Consider the following 17,073-nt stretch of genomic DNA (forward strand, 5'->3'; position numbering starts at 1 on the left):
ATCAGGGATTAGTAAGGAATATATATTTATATGTATATAAAGATAACACTTACCTAGCCTGACTGTTGCCGCTTGTTTCGGGCACATCAAACAGCGCAATCTTCTCGTTGAGTTTGGTGTTGCGTGCCACCAGAATGGAGTTCTCATCCTCGCCATCCGACTCGCTGCAGCTGTAGTCTGGTTCGGGAATCGGAGGAGCATTTCCAGCTCCACTTGTGCTGCCATTGCCATTGCCATTGCCATTCTGGGCTGGAACTGGTGCTGCCTGTGGCACTGGTGGAGCAGGCGGGGATTGGGGTGCCGGCTGCTGCACCTGTTGCACTTGAGGAGCGGCATAGTGGGAGGCCAATACCGTGGGCGGCTGTTGTGGTTGCTGCTGTTGCTGTTGCAGCTGCTGCTGCTGCTGTTGCTGTTGCTGCTGCTGTTGCTGCTGCTGCTGTTGCTGCTGCTGCTGTTGCTGTGGTGGACGTAGCTGCGTAGGCGCAGCATACTGACTGACTGGTTGCTGGGAGCCAGCGGATGTCTCCTGCGATGGCTTCTCCTGCGCCTGTCGCAACTTCCAGGCCATCACGTTGCGCAGCTCCTGCGGCGAGGCATAGATCTTGGCATTGGCCGACGGGTTGAAGCTGCTCTGGACGCCATCGATGGCGGCACTGGTCACCGCATCGTTCTCCGTCCGCTTCTTCAGCTTCTGCTGCAATGAGATGGTGCTCTCGTACTCCGACACACTGCTGCGTGTCTCCACCTTGACCACTTGACCCACTGGCGGTGGTGGTGGTGGGTGGTTGGGCGGCGGCAGGACCGCCCCTCCTCCGGCTGCTCCTCCGCCCAGCTTCAGTTCTCCCTGGTTGGCGTTCAAGCGTTGCAGAGAGGCATGCAGCGTGGCCACATCGTCCTGCGAATGGTGACCCTTTCCGGCCGCCTGCCAAATTGAAGAGGCAGAGCCGTGCAGCTGGGGACCGTGCAAATCGGGCGTGGAATGGAACCGCTTGAGGTCGCGACCGCCTCCTGCTACGCCCGCTCCCACAGTGGGCGTGGCCACGGGCTTGCCACGCAGGGTGCCAGTGCCAGTGGCAGTGCCCGGGCCATGCTTGCTCCTCGCCGTCTTGCGCTTCATCTCGGCCACACTGCCATACACCAGGGGGCCACTCCTCATGGGCGAGCCATTGGCGGCGGGCGGAGTGGCCGCTCCACTGTCCGTGCCCGACTGGAACCGCGAGCTGGTCATCATGGTGGCATAGCGGCTGGCGCTCGCAGCACTGCCCTCGCCCTGCTGCCGCTGGAAGAGCTCCTCCAGCTCGGCAGCCGTGATCCTGCTCGAGGTGGGCCGTGCCTTGATGCTGGCCGTGCGCAGCTGAACGGGAGTTCCGGGTCCCGTTTGGTTGCCACCCGGTGCTGGTGTGGCAATCGACTCCACCGAGTTGGACTTTGTGTGCGGCAATTCGTCCTCCTTCTCGCCTCCGTTCTCCAGACCAGCCACCATGGACTTGGCCCTGGCCCTGCCCACACTCAACGTGGTCTTGGGATCCCTTCTCGGTGGCATCGGTGCCATGCGCACACTGCCCCCCGAGGAGGAGGCTGGCCCGCCTCCGCCCGGACCCGTCATCTTCCTGGGCAACGTGGCGCACTGGCGGTGCGAACTCTGCGGCGTACTTGGCCCACTGTTCAGGTGCTGGCTGCCCACGCGTGCTCCACTCGGCAGGTACTGGGCACTGGCTTGCATCTGGTGGGGAAACTGGGGCGAGACCACCGTCAAGTTGACCAGCGCGCCCGCCGAGCGGATCATCTCGACCACCTGCTCGTGCGAGGCGGAGCTCACGTCCTCGCCGTTGATCGTCAGCAGGAAGTCGCCCGGGCGCAGGCCGGCCATGTCGGCCACTCCGCCGGGATCCACGTCGTCCAGGTATTGGAGCGCCGGAAAGCGTTCCGAGGGGCGCAACTGCATCAGTTGGGAGCTGGCCTTGGCGCCGCGCAGGATGAAGCCGAAGCCACGCTTGGCCCGGTGCAGCACCACCGAACGTGGCGCATTGTATGCGCTGTTTGGGGATTGGGAAGATACGTTTTATTAGCTTGGGTGACTATCTATAGGGATTCTCCCCCACTACCTACCTCTTCTTGATGCGCGGAGCAGTGGCGCTGCTGTACTGACCCACCGAGTGGTTGTTGTTTCGGTTGCTCAACCCATTGCCAGGTGCTCCTCCTCCGCCGCCATTGCTTTCGGCCGGCTGCTGCTGCTGGCAGGATCCATTGCTGGCCACCGAGAGCGAGGGCGAGTGGTGGGGCTGCTGGAGCAGGGTGCTGGAACTGCCGGAGTGTCCGCCCAGGCTCAGCTGAGGCGAGCCCTGGAAGGAGGCGGTGGCGGAGGAGGCCGGCGCCTGCTGCAGATGCTGGAGCTGCTGCTGCTGCTGCTGGGGAGCAGCCATGCCCGTGCTGGCAGGTCATCACGTTGGTGATGTGCTTCTGGCGCAGACTCACCTCCTGGACGCAGTCGGCCGGAAAGAAGCCGGACTGGTTGGTGCCGCGCACATAGCCCTCGAGCAGGCCGCAGTCGGTGCTGCCCACCACCTCGATGACGTCGCCGGGCTGCAGGCGAATGTGGCCCACGGTGTTGCCCACATACGGCTCCATGCACACCACCGTGGTGCTGGGATGGCCGATGGAGCAGGCTGCCGAGTCCGAGTTGGTTCCCACGCCCGACGAGTCGCTGATTATGTCGCTGGTGTCGCCCAGGGATTTGTCTGTTCGAAGGAGGACGAGAGGGTGAGTGGGCTGTTCCCCAAAGCGTTTTGTTTAATGTATATGGGGCAGAGGAGTCGTTTGACTGGCATGCAAATGTTCTGGACACACAAAAGAAGCCTCCGGTTAAGCGAAGGCAAAGCGGATGCTGTATACAAATACTGACACGATTGAAAATGGAAAGGTATATTAAGATGAACTGCAAGTCCAGCAAAGAAAATTATTTCAGTATTACTCAAAATAATTGCAAAATCTTATGTTGGGTTGACCGATGAGTAGTTCTAAGGAATTTTTAGAAAATTAGGAGACAATACAATGAGAACTTAAAAGACAAGGCAGCCGGAATTTCAGATTTAGAAAGCAGAATTTTGACAGAATAAATTCTGAAATGCGGCAATACAAGGATTCATTATTTATATATACATATTATGTTTTTGTCATTTTTAAAATCAGAAGTCTATTTATATAAATACGCCATATTTATGGCTTATGATAATTGACAATGCAATCCTACAATGAAGAAAAGTTAACGAAATTTTATATTAAGCTTTGATGATTTCAGTTAGTTATATGTGTAAAAAGGTTTCTTTAATTGTGTATACAAATTGGAATCATTAATTTTTCGAATGAAATTTAGATGTTATTTAAAAATCAGGAGCCTTGTTGACTTTATACATTTTATGGTTTATAGTAAATGACACTTTAATAAAATCTTAAAATAAAGAAAAATAAACATTTTAGACATTTAGAATATTATCTGTGCAGTACTTCATGCAACTTCAGTTTGATCATATAAAATCTATTTAAATGCATGCTTCAAGAATTATAGAATGTAAAATATGCAGAGTAAATGTTAGCGGTATACTTATCCATTTGATGTAGATCTATTTATTAATACTATTATATAAGAATTGAAGACGCTGGGTCTTCCCCAAAAAACTTATGACAAACTTAGGCTTAGGCAAAGGCAAAGGCAAAGGCAAAGGCAAAGGCAAATGCGAATGCAAATGAGGTTGAACCGGAAATCAAAGCCATTCCTCACCTGTCACAATGCTGATGTCGTCCTCGTGGGAGCGGTGGCCGGAGGAGCCCTCGGAGAGGCTGGAGCTGGCGGAGCTGTAGGCCCCCAGCATGTGCTCCGAGGGGCACGGCGAGGGGGGCCCGTGGAGCTGCAGCGTGTGCAGGTGGGGCAGCTGCTGCTGCTGGTGCAGCTGCTGGTGGTGGTGCTGGTGGTGCAGATGCTGCTGCTGATGCTGATGGTGGCCGTGGTGCTGCTGGTGGCTCTGATGGCTGAGCATCAGACCAACACCGCCAACCCCGTTTCCGTTGGCAGGACCATTGGAACCATTCGAACCGTTCAGGCCAACCATCGCACCACCGAAGCCACCTCCAGCCGCTGCCAGCAGAGCTGCGCCGGCGGCTCCGTTGGCGCTCAACCACCCGATGCCCGAGCGGCGCTTGGGATTGTAGCGCGGCGGTCCGCGAAAGGGAACTGTGTGGTGATCAAGGATATTCGCTTAAAATGTGTGTGACTTGGTGGTTGAGTGGGGAATCAGGAGGAGGATTGTCAATGTGGGCTGTGATTGGGCAGAATGATTTCGGTTAAAGTTGGTCGTCAAGTCTGGCTGTCGTTGGAGCACTTTGTTTCGGAGAAATCGTTGCAAAATCAAGAATTCTTTAATATAATTTAAAGTCACTAGGTTTTTGAAACTAGTTGTTAAGGTGTGTACGAGTAACCAATAAAATATTTTAAATCTATAAGTCATTTTCAATTTATTTCAAAGAACGAATATTATTTTTTGGACACCCGCTAGAACGATTCAAAAACCCTATTTGGTTCTTTGGCAACCCACATTGTTTAGCATTTACTTTTCAAAAACAAAGCAATTAATTATATTCTTGATTTTGAAATTTCTTCATAATGTAATAATTTATTTTTATTTTTCTATTCCCAATATCCAGTTTATTCTCTACTCAATCTATGTTTAAGTAAATTAAGAAATTAAAGCGATAATCTAAAACCCTAAATTTTCCGGGGAATTAATAACACACTTTACTTACATTTACTTACTGCCATTTATCGAAGGTTTAGCGTCTGTGATAAGAAGCAAAAAAATGGACGGACATTCTACTAATGTCCTGCCAACAATACAAACTGGCTAGGAAATGTGATATATGTAGGTGTGTATGATAAACACTAAAAACATTGAACAAAACATGGAACAAGAACAGCCAAAATATTTCGAGTGTGGCATAATCAAAAGTTTTTGATTCGATTACATTTACGGAGCAAATATCTCAAACAAGCAAATGCAAAATACGGAAAATGTGTTGGGTAAAGTATAGGTTGCACTTTATATAGATTTTAAAGAGTACAGATATTTATATATATACGAGTAATATACATTGATATGGGGGTAAAGACCTAGATGATCTATTTGGATGATTGATTGATTGATTGATTGTTTGTTGAATGATTGATGGATGATATGCAAGTGTGTTCAAAGAGAGAGAGAAATATATATGAAGTGAGACGCACAAAAAGCTGATGGGGAAAACTGATTCGAACTAAGTGGAAAAGGAAACTATTTTTGGATGTGACCAATATAATGCGGAATTAAATAGATTGAGTAGAGCAAACGAATTTTAAATAAGAATCTAAGTAGAAACAAGGATAAATTAGGAAGGCGTTTCAAGAAATCCGAATCACCTTCCTGTTTAATGGTATTTTTGGTTTGAGATTGATGAGTATGAAGTTAGTTCGGTTGCGAGTACGAGTCGAGTGTTTTTCAGGTGGTAAACAATGGAGTCGTTTAAAAATAGGCCACAACTTACCAATATCCTCAGATTTGTAGTTCTCAATGATTTCAGCCAGCTCCAAGTTGCCGGCTATGACAGCCACCTAAGGGAAACAGCATTGGATTAAAAAACCAGTATTCCAAGGACCAAACCAAGTTATTAACACAAAAAACTAACTTATTAACTAGACTGCACTACAAGCATAACTACAGCAGCACAAAAGTACCAACTTAAAGACTACAAACTACAAGTTATCAACAAAATTCAGTACGTTTTTTTTTGGATCCAGAGTGTACACAGAGAAAAAAATTGGCATTTCTAATGCATTTTTGTAATAGTTGGTTAACTATGGAAAAAAACACTATGCACTATGCTTAAAAAAAAAATAACACTAATTTCTTTTAAAACAATAATATAATTTAAATTTAATTAAATTTTAAATTTAATATTGGAATACGTGGAGTTCGTTTTTTTCCCAAATTTAGATTTGCAATACATTTTTCTCTGTGTAGGTTCTAGAGTCCAGAGACACTGGGCTTTACCTGGTAGGGAGTTTGGTTGGCAAAGTTCTGGGCGCCGCGCTGAGCGCCGCGAAAGAGAAGCATTCTAGCACAAGCCTCTTGGTTGTTAACAGCGCACACATGCAGCGGACTATTGCCGGACGCATTGCGGCCGTCCATGTCAGCACCGTAGAACAGCAGGTGTTCCAGGTGCTGGACCAGGCCATGCCGACAGGCCTGCGGATCGAACGGGTGAGCATGATCGTGGACACGATCGGAGACAGCCAAAGGATGCAGCAGAGATGCATATGCCAACCCGCGTGTTACAGAGTATTAGCAAGCGAATTTGTTTTGTTTTTTGGTCGTTTTTTGATTGTTTTTTAATTTTGTTTATAGAGTTAGAAATAAAGAGTTCAAGAAAGGAGAGAGAGAGAGAGAGAGAGAGAGAAAGAATTCAATCATTAATTGGCGTTCAACGGTTTTTGGGCCAACACCATTTCACCGGGGATTGGCTCGGGGTCAAAGCGGTTGCTGTTAGCGATCGCGGGGTTCAAGGACCGTCACCGACTCACCTGGTGGACCTCGTTCCAGCCCTGGCTGTCCTGGATGCCCAGCGTGGCGTGGTCGTGCAGCAGGCTCTCCGTGATCTTGGCCTCGCACTTCCTGGTAATGGAAATGTACAGCGGGGTGATGCCACGGCCATCGCGGTAGTTCGGCGAGGCGCCTAGTTCGAGGAGGGTACTGAGCGACAAGGAAAAGAAAATTAGCATTTTTCGGAGGGGGAAAAGAAAGTCATCTCCCCTACCTGACCGCCTCCAGGGAATCGTGCTCCACAGCTCGATGCAGAGCAGTGGTTCCATCCTTGGTCCTGTAATCCAGCAAAGCTCCACCGTTGACCAGAGCGATGAGCAGCTTATTCGGCTTCTTGGCTCCCGTGGCCACTGTCAGCGGAGTATCACCGCTCTCCGAGCAGTGGAAATTGGGATCGAGGCCCTTGGCACACATCTTGGCTATCTTCTCCACATGTCCGCCATTGATGCACTCCAGAAAACGCCGCAGATTGGCACGCGTGTGAAGAGCCTTCAGTTGGCGTTCATCCAGGGTGAGCATTTTGTACACGCGTCTTTTGTACTTGAGCTTAAGTTTTGGGCAGAGTAATAAATTAGAGGAAAACGTGAAAGGATGTCTAACGCCAGATGCTCACCTCCAAGTAGCCCACGGGTCCGTTGAAGGGATAATCGCCCAGGCGGCGTTCCTCATCCAGGAATTTGCCCGCCTTGCCATTTGCGGGTGGGGCAAACAGGCCATAGTTGAAGCTCTCCTTCAGTTCCTGCAAAAAAAACAAGGAGGTGGGAAACATTTAAGTACGTGTGTACACTGCTGAATCAGGTGCTCCATTGACGTGCTCAAGTCGTGCGAGTCCCACAAAAGACTTCCGGCCTAGCAATTGCTCAACTTCCTCCTTGTACTTATGCACATATGTAAACACTGACAGAAAAAGAAACCTAGCATATTTACTTGCAGAAGAATATAATTCTTGATTTTAAAGTCTTGATTGAGAATTTGAATATAGTTAGAACTTGTATTAGAAAATAAATTAAAACATATTTGTAGGTATAATAGTTGGAATGGTGTCGATACTTTTAAGACTTATAATATGCATTTTAGTTAAATACTTAAAAATTGTAATAAAACTACTCTAGATATTAGATTTTTTGTTGGATTTTATTTATTATTTTGTATATATTACACATTTCCCACAGTTCAAAAATGCGTTGTATCCTTTACAATGTCCTCGCTAATGAGCGCGTGACTGCAGCGCCAACTACAGAACCACCAACATCCAGGCCCCAACAGACATTCTGGCATTCATAATTCACCGTTGCCTTTAAGTGGCAATTTCTTGTTTTAATTAAACAAAAAAAAATGTACCATTTCCCCAGCCCCCACCCCTTTGTGCCACCCCGGAAAAGTCGGTCTGTGATGCACAGACTGCCAGAAAATGTCTCGAGTGTATAACGGGTTTGACATTGCCGCTGCATTAATTATGCAAAGTGCGTGTGTGCACACATGAGTCTGTGTGTTGCTTACCGCTTTTCCGTGTTCTATTTGCCCTTATTCCCCACGCCCTTAAGTGCCTCCGAAGGCAGTTCCATGTTGCCTCATAATGTGCCAAATGTTGCCATTAAAGTGAACAGTTTGTCGTGGATACCATGGCTGGGATGTCAGCCAGATGGGTGGAAAATGGGGGTAATTGGTGGAGGAGATATAACAAAGGGCTTTTCTTCCAATTAACTATGATAATGTATTGCCTTGACAGTTGACGGTTTCACTAGAGTAGTTTTCTAGATACTTCAGCATATTAAGTCACATATAAGAGGTAAATAGTTTAATGGAAAGACAATAGAATATTTCCTCGTAGTCTAATCTTGGATATAGATAAAAATAGAAGACAAAATAAAAAAAACTTTATCAAATACTATTTATCAAAATACTCAATCGAAGGCTGATACCATTCCTGCTTATTGCTAGTCAGAACTTTGGACCCTCCCCTTTTAATAATGTTCTAAAATAAAAGCCAACAAGTTATCTGCATATAGCCAGGCAATATCTGAATGCCATTCCGTTTACATGCACTTTTTCTTTCCAGTCACGTTTCCGAGACTTTGTTTATATAGTTGGATCCCCGGATTCATATGCAGGCAGTAGTAGTAGCAGTAGCAGCAGCCCTTCTCTATGAAGCCACCCACCCTTGGGCACATAAATTACAACCACACAAACTAACACGCCCCCAAGTAGCAGTTACTCCCCCCAAGTCGTCATATTTCCCATCCCCAACTCCCTTTGAAAACAACAAAACACGTTAACGGCTGTGCGCCAAATGGATTTTATGGCGCCGCCCTCTATCCTTTGCCCCTTGGACCGCTCCCATTCCTACGGTGGCTTCTCCAACCCTCAACGCTGGGCACCCTGGGTCTCAGTTACAGTCTCAGTCATGCACATGCAAATTGCAGACACGTCGCTGGCCTAGACCCCAACAAAAACAAGCAAAGTTTGGAAAGCTTTTGGGACCGACGACTATAACACCCTTTGAAAACAATTCTTTCTATAATTTTACTCTAAGCCATGCTAATTACACCAGGATTTGTATTCACTTGTTTTTTTCCTTACAATATAATCAATAACATCAAGAGATCCAGTTGGTAGCCTTATGCCATAAAATGTATCACAAAGAGAGCTTTACATTTTTTGAGATTACCTTGGTGAACTGTATCAGGAAAATACAAAGAAAATTTAATTTAAGAGCATTGCTTACTGTTGACCAAGTTTGGAATACCCTTTGTAAGGGTATAAAAAGGGCAGAAGGGATGGCAACTTTTTGGTTGTTTGGGGGTTGCCCTCCTGTCCGAAGGGAATGCTCAAAGTCAAGTTGTTTGCGCAAATTGCATTTTTATGAGTTTTGATTTCGATTTTCCAATCCGTAAGACGGCTCATAAAAAAGCGTCGAAATTCGGTGGGGATTACAAAAGGGGCGATGTGGATGCTGTTTGGAAAAGTAATTTAGAACTTGTGCACACTTTTTGGCTTTAAAGCACTTTTCAAACTGTTTTTGCTCATTTTGGGTTTTTTTTCCGTGCGACTTTGCTGGCTGCTGTATGGTGGCCATAAATTCAGTTCGGCTGCAACAAAGTGGAGCAGGCGGAATGTGTATTCGACATATTCGGTTGTATTTTTGTGGCAGCCCGGGAAGGGGCAGGTGGAGGTTGGTGGGGCAATGTTCATAAATCATGGAGGAATTGCAACTGCAGGCAAGTAACATAACCAGCAGACCCAATGCCTCTCCAAAGGGTATAGAAACAAATTGCAATTTGCATGAAATTTACAATATTTCACAGTTTGAGAGACAGCTTGTCTGGTAAATTTTTTAGTCAAGCAGTTTGAGAGCAGAAAAATTAGTATCAAAGTCATTTATAAAGAGAAACCTAAGAACGAAATATTAATATTAAATATTTTTGTAAAACTTAGAAGAGGTTACAGTATGAGAGCCACTGAGTTCCACGCTCAGCCGGAATAGTTTAATTTAATTCAACTGCAATTGGCAATATGCATGAAAAGTACTTAGTCGCACAGTTGGAGAGCCACTAGACCGCCGAGTGAGTAGTGAGTGTCAAGCTCAGACGCGAGAACTCAAGTAAATGTCAATGCGATGTGCAATGTTCGCTGTGCACTTGCTGCCAGCAAATAAGCGACTTCCTGTTCCAATAAGAAATACTCGCAAGACCCCGAGGCGACTCGGCCAACAACAATGCGAGCAGCAACAAAAGACATCATTGATAAATTGTCAAACAGTAGTTGGTGATGCTGGTTGGACTTTTTGCTGCATTTGTTGCAATTGTTTTCTTGTTGATTGAAAGCAAAACGAGAGGGAAATAGCGGCAGGTAAGCGTAAACAGTGCCAGCAAAAAGTAAATAGCCAGTCCGATGGACTGGACAGCCTCCAAGCATGGAAGTGGGTCGCCGACCATCTGTTGTTTTTCTACACAGAAAAATGTGGATTTTTCTTGTTTCCAAATGAAACTAATGTTTAAATATTTATCTTTAAAACGTATAAATACTAGGCTTGTACAGAACCTTTACCCTTTCCTTTTTTTTCGGAACCTCACAACATTTTTGCATCAGATTTGCTTGATTAACTATTTTTTTAAATTGTCAGATGTTTCTATGGTTAGGTTTATTGGCCCAACACAGTTCAAAAAATGAATTTTCTCAATGTTTTCGGTGTAGCTGTTATCTCGTTTTACTGCTGCAATTAGAGTCGCCACTAACTCAAAGTTTGCAGTCTGTAGTTTTGAGTTTGCCGCTAAAGTCACGGCTTGCATTTGTTTTGATTTTTGGTTTTTTTCCACCTTCCACGGGAAACTTGGTGGCTTGGCGAGCTCTAAACATTTATGGTCTCATTAGTGTCAGCACATTTTTTATGCCTTTTATTTTTGAACATTTGTGTTCGGTTTATTTTGGCATTTGGCAACGCGAACCTACAGTTTGCAAATCATTGGTGCCTCCAACTCCCACTAAAAAGGTATTGAATAACAAACGTTCTGAGCCAAATGAGTTGACAAAGCAGCAAAGTGATAACGGAAAAAGAAGAATAAAGGCATAACCAGAAAAAAGATGCTGCACCATGGGGCAAATATAAAAAAATGCTGGCCAATAAAATTACTTTTGCGCCATAAGATTTCTTGAATTAACCGAACTTAATGGTTTGAAATTACTAAACAAATATTTACTCAAAGAATTTTGCTTCAGAGTGCTAATCCACGGAATTCCATTCGAGGGTTCTACTTTCCAGAAATATTACCTTGGTTCTAGTTTACTTTTTTAAGAAAATATTTACACACATGCGCCAATATTAAACAAAAGATCCATTTGTTGGGCAAATATGTTTTCTAGAGCACAATAACTGCGTCAGACTTTGTGAATCATTTCCTGCTCATTAGCTCCTAAAAAAATCTCTCCATTTGTTTCCAGCTAATGCTAAACTTTAGAATTCACTCGTTTTTTAACAGTCACTTAGTGTTTTGTCTGCCATTGTGCTTGCATCTTTGGCTCGCTTTGAGTTCTTTGTTGTGGAAGATTGTCCGATTCCGCTGATGTCTGGTCTTCTCAAGTTGCAGCCCAAGAGGCTTCAACATCAATTTATGTAATCTGCCAACTCGCACACACAGAAACCCGGAGACCTGGGTCTGGACCTGAACCTGGACTTGGTCACATCATCTTATAAATTTAGCTCGTTTGCCGAAAGGGAGCAGAAGGAACCAGAAGATGGGATGCCTGTGGTTAACCGCAGAGCCACTTTGAATCGCAGTTTGGAGCCTCGAACAATGCCGCCCGACCATCACCAACTTGAACCACACACTGAACTTTTTTAAAGGCTTTTTTTTTTGGGGGTCGAGCTCATGACTTTTTTTAAATTTAATGGAGTTTGAAGTTATCAAACAGGCTTCTCTGTGCTGGAGTTTGTATAGCAATTAGAATATTTCTTTATATGTAAGATTCGTAAATTTAATTTTTCCATTTAATGTTAAAAATGTTAGTTTCAGTGCCCCTACCAGGAGATGCGTTCTCAAAACTGGTTTTCAGTCGCGGTTTCTGTTCGACATTCGCATTCCTATCGCCCGAGTTCGAGTGTTTGGCAATTTTGCGACGCTGAACTTGGAATGGTTTTGGGTTCGGTTTGTTTGCCCTTACAGATCAGCTTCCTCCCCTCCTTCCTCGTTACCCTTTCATGCGACACTTGGTTAATTCGGAGCTTATTAATTTATGCGTGCCGTGACAGCGGATTGCGGTAATTAATTTCAAGTTGATTGCATTTTGAGGCGCAGCTCAATTTATCTCGTTTGTTTGAGAACTCGATACTTGGTTTATGATATCTGAATTAATGCATGTTTTAATCATACAGAACAGAAATATTAAAATTATTTTAATAGCTCTTGCTAAATAAATAAGTAAAGTAATTTGTTATTAATTTAATAATTTTTTGACAACAAATCTTATGAAGCTCTATCTATATTTATTTCGTTTTTTTTTTTCTCAGCTCTTAATATAAAAGTATGTGATTAATATAAGAAATATTTTCTCTCTGTGTACAGATCGGATGGCTACTCTTTTTCCCGCCAGGAGGTCAATGACGTGTCTTTCGCCAGCAGCCATTCGAGCCGCTTCAAAGTCAAAGTCAAAGCCATTCAGCAACAGAAAGTTTACAGCCGACTTATCCCGAACCATCCCATTTGCTGGCTGCCTGGAACCCTTGGGTTTGCTCTGCGTCTTCCTGTTCCCCGTTTCGTTATCATATAGTTTGGCATGGGGGCAAACTTTGCTCCGAAACTAGTTTCGTTTGGCTAGATTTTCGTGGGCAAAAGCTGTGAGCTGCTGCTCCTGCTTCTGCCGGTTGCCTCCTTTTAGGTATCCGTCCGAGATGTTTGTCTTGTCATGCCCACCTACAGCATCAGAATCGGTTCTGTGCTAACTTTGCCCAGCCAAATGCATCATACAAAATTAGTTTCACATCATTAAAACAAATCCCATTTAAACGCTGGGATAGAAGATAAGTTACAATTGGAATTTGAAAAAAATAGAGCTGATTTTAATATGGTTAAATAGTAAATGATAGTGTAAAGGTTTAAATTGCTGGTATTATTATATTAACATTATGTAACTATTGTGTTTTTTTTTTCTAAGTGCAACTTGAACTGAGACGAAAAGTTCTCGCTGAGGCGTGAAAGAAAGTGTTGATGCTGAAGACTTCTTTTGAGGCCCCCAACTCATCGCATCCGATCCAACCCACCGAACATTTATCAGAGTCAAGTGCATTGAACTTGCATTCGCCGACATGAAATTTATTTGCCCACTGGGGGCGTGGCAGCGGCGACGCAACGCCCATCAGCCATTCATATTTTTTACACCCAGATGCATTTGGACAAACAGGGGGTTTTGCTATCCAGGGACAAAAGGACATTGACAGCGAGCGTCGAAAGGTGAACTAAAACTGTGGAAAAAAGAAAAAACAAAGCATACGAGAATTTGCAGAAATATAGTGGCAGGCTAAAGGATGTGGACAAGCTCATGATGATGCCACAGCAAACAGGGGTGGGGTAAGAGCAACATAAAACTTGTGAATGCAGGTGACAGGCATTTGCAATAAAGCTGCTATCTGCAAAATGCCAGGGGCGGGACGAGAGGGGGCAGCACGTCACCTGGAGGAAGAGAAAGGAGACCTTTCAGAGATTAACCGTTGACAATGTTGCACGGAATGCGGCAGTCCGTCCAAAAAGCGAGCTTAAGAGCCAGGCAGCATGACAGAACCATGTTGCCAAGATATTTCCTCGTCGGTGGTATATGCCCCATCTGGCAGACTAAGTGCCGCTGGTTGGGGTTTTCGGGGGGAGGTGGACAAAGTTGGGGAATGCCTAGCCAAAGAACCCACACTTTAGCCTCACAGTTTGACAGGAAGTGGATTGGAAACAAGAACTTACAAGGGTATTTCTTTAATGCGACAACCATTTTAAAGTTGCACCCAAAAGTTTCTTACTCTTACACAAAATCATGAAAATAGTAAATTTAAAGAATCTTATTTCTTTTTTTCTTGTTAATATCTTTTTCATATTTCTAGTCTTATATAAAATACCTTTTCGTCTCCATCATATCATTTTACATTCAATTTTTTTTTCCAAACTAATGCAGTTAGCCTAAACAAATTTCCAACAGAGACTGCACCAGAAGGAAAAATCAATATTTACATAGACACAAGACCCCAGACAACAACGACTACGGCAAACAAACAAACAAAAACAAGCCGAAGGCAGACATTAAAAACAAAAACACAAGCCAACAGCATGCATCCATCTAAGTATGCACGGATATGTATATGCGATATATACGTGTCTGGCGATTATGACTGCCTAAGAAGAGCTCCCTGTAGCTGGAGGCTGGAGAAATCCCCATTTCGCCCTGTCTAGGCTTGAATCTAAGCAGAAACATGCGACAAATTTCCGAGAGGGGAGGTCCAAGTGTAGAGGGTCTTCCAAGGTTTTTCTCGTTTGGGGTTAAAGAACGGTGGAAATGCTTTCAGCATTTTCATATTCCTACGCACGAAGGGAGATGAAGGGAAATGGTTTTCGGCTGTATAGCAAACAAACAAAACAAAATATAAATAAACGGGCATGCAAATAAAACCCAAGACGAAGCCAGGATACTCTTGGTTAGGTGTAGGTTGTTACATAAAACTTAGAAAAGTTATTAAGTTATATCAGTTCATCTCTGAAATGTTAGTTTTATCAAACTTTGAGTCCACATTTGCAAATAAGTCCCTATACATTTGTTGCGAGCTTTGGTATTAAATTATCTATATATAATATATGATTTGTTCACAATTAGATTTATAATACAGTTCCTTAGTTAAATTCAAGTTTCAAAGATTTTTAAACAATATTTAAATAGTTTAGTAGTGCACATTTTTCTTGGCATAGTAAAACCACCCTTAGCCAAGAATCACAAAACATAAGGGGTGGCTGAAACAATTTAAGCAATACCTGGCAGCAGGAAAAACCCATGAACCACTTTTCCAGCTAGCCGAGAGTGCATTGGCATCTGGCACAGCCTGCAGGAAGGAAAGGATGTGTCGCCGGCCAGTAAAAATGGCCAGTGAAAGGTATTACAAAGGCCTCCGGACTGGCCATTTCCATTTCTATGTCAAAGTCATTCCGCTGGACAATGTAGAACAATAAAATGCGCCACTAAACGATACACGACACACAACAAACAACAGCAAACAACAACAGACGACACGAGGCACTGAAGAACGGGGCACCATAATGATGATAATGATGCCAATGATCGGCAGTTGCGGAGTTGGGGAGTTGGGGAGACATGCGCGACGTGTCCGACGATTCTTTCACTGACCATTTGCTGAACACTCGAATTGCTAATCGATTCGATGCCAAACGTGCTCCATGCTTAACCGTACTTAGCCGATCCGATCGAGGCGGATCAATGGATCCGATCCATCGGTTGCAGTGGCTGGGAGCCAAAGCCATTCCCCCATTTGTTCTGGCCACTTTCTTTCTTGGCTTATTTGTGTCAGCGAGTGGAGTTCTGTACTCCACTCCGTCCACTGCGGATTACTTGAGCAAACCTTTACCGTTCTCCGTCATGCATAAGCAGAGGTAATTTCGGCCATTAAATTAATTATGGCCAACTGTGTAAGAAGCATTTGCAGAGCTATGGGAAAAACCCACCCAATTTGTTTCCTTTGGGGCACAAAAAGTAAGTCACCCTTGAAAAGGGCAATGAAAATTATACTGCGTAAATAGTATAAACGAAATCCTAATGGAATTTGCTTTAGTTTTGGGGGTGGCTGAGCAAAGGCACTCTAATGACATACCTTGAAAAATTCGATTTATTTGGGTAAGGAATTTTTGTTTGAAGTTCCATTGTAATGTCACAATAGTTTGAGTGCACAGAATTAAATTTTATCAATTTGGATACATTAAGCATATTTTATAGTATTTTTCTAAACTACATATTAGGACCGTTATCCAAAAACTTGATATCAACATAAAGATAAAAGAGTCTTTTGTAGAAAATGCTTGTGTACTTGTAAGAGATAAAAGAGCTTAGTAATGAGATGATTTAAATAATATGCAAAAACTTTAAGGCAATTAAAACCAAAATAATAATAAAATGGTTTTAAGCCCTCTACAAAAATCTTTACCAACTTAGAATGTACCAATTAAGTCACCAGCACTTTTATATTTACATTCGTTTCCGTCTATTATATTTTACCCTTCCCTTTTTATTGGCGCATCCATACATATCTAAGCCACATTGACCTGTTTCTGATTTTGCTCTGGGATTAAAAATACTACTCTTTGGGACCGCTGGCGATGCTGGCAGCCATTTGCCCAATCAATGCAACACCGAGCGGACAACGGACAAGGGGACTACGGACAACGGACTACAGAGTATAGACTGCGGACTATAGACAGCGACTAACTGCAAACAAGTTGGCAAACAAACTTCCGTCTCAGTGCACTCCAGCACTCCAACAATTGCTGAGGCTCCAGCACGCTGACTGATGCCGCTCAGTGCTGGCAGCTTATTGTGACCCAAATAGACAGCCATCGGTCAACTGGCAGCCAAACGGCACAGGAAAGAAAGCGCAACAGAGGTGTACTCTGTGGATATATCAACAAAGATATGGAGACGCAGAGGGGCACCCATTAGCTGAGTGGCTGGGTGACGTCCAACTGCAACTGCAACTGCCACTCGGCTGAAATCAACCTCGAGTGACAGCTCGGGGGCTGAGCCCTTCGAGTCGGCATCAAATGATCAAAAGCCGATCAGAGAAGATCTATTCAAGACAAATGAGACCTTCGCATTGGTGTTGTATATCCAGATAGACATTATAATAATATTATAAATATAATGGGATTAAGAAAGATATGGTAAATAATTATAAAACAATCACATTTGTTACAGT

At 44.2% G+C, this 17,073-nt stretch overlaps 1 protein-coding gene across 1 annotated transcript in view; it reads right to left on the reverse strand.

Annotated features, from left to right (window-relative positions):
- LOC128255128 (SH3 and multiple ankyrin repeat domains protein 1) overlaps positions 1-17,073 on the reverse strand; it is a 65,521-nt gene that overhangs the window by 3,531 nt on the left and 44,917 nt on the right. Inside the window, 9 exon segments of the mRNA XM_052984658.1 lie at positions 54-2,036; positions 2,110-2,435; positions 2,437-2,738; positions 3,779-4,228; positions 5,572-5,638; positions 6,078-6,272; positions 6,608-6,776; positions 6,841-7,172; positions 7,240-7,365. Coding sequence (XP_052840618.1) covers positions 54-2,036; positions 2,110-2,435; positions 2,437-2,738; positions 3,779-4,228; positions 5,572-5,638; positions 6,078-6,272; positions 6,608-6,776; positions 6,841-7,172; positions 7,240-7,365 — 3,950 coding nt within the window.

This window comes from Drosophila gunungcola (genome assembly GCF_025200985.1).
Source record: "Drosophila gunungcola strain Sukarami chromosome 2R unlocalized genomic scaffold, Dgunungcola_SK_2 000006F, whole genome shotgun sequence".
In the NCBI taxonomy this organism is placed as follows: domain Eukaryota; kingdom Metazoa; phylum Arthropoda; class Insecta; order Diptera; family Drosophilidae; genus Drosophila; species Drosophila gunungcola.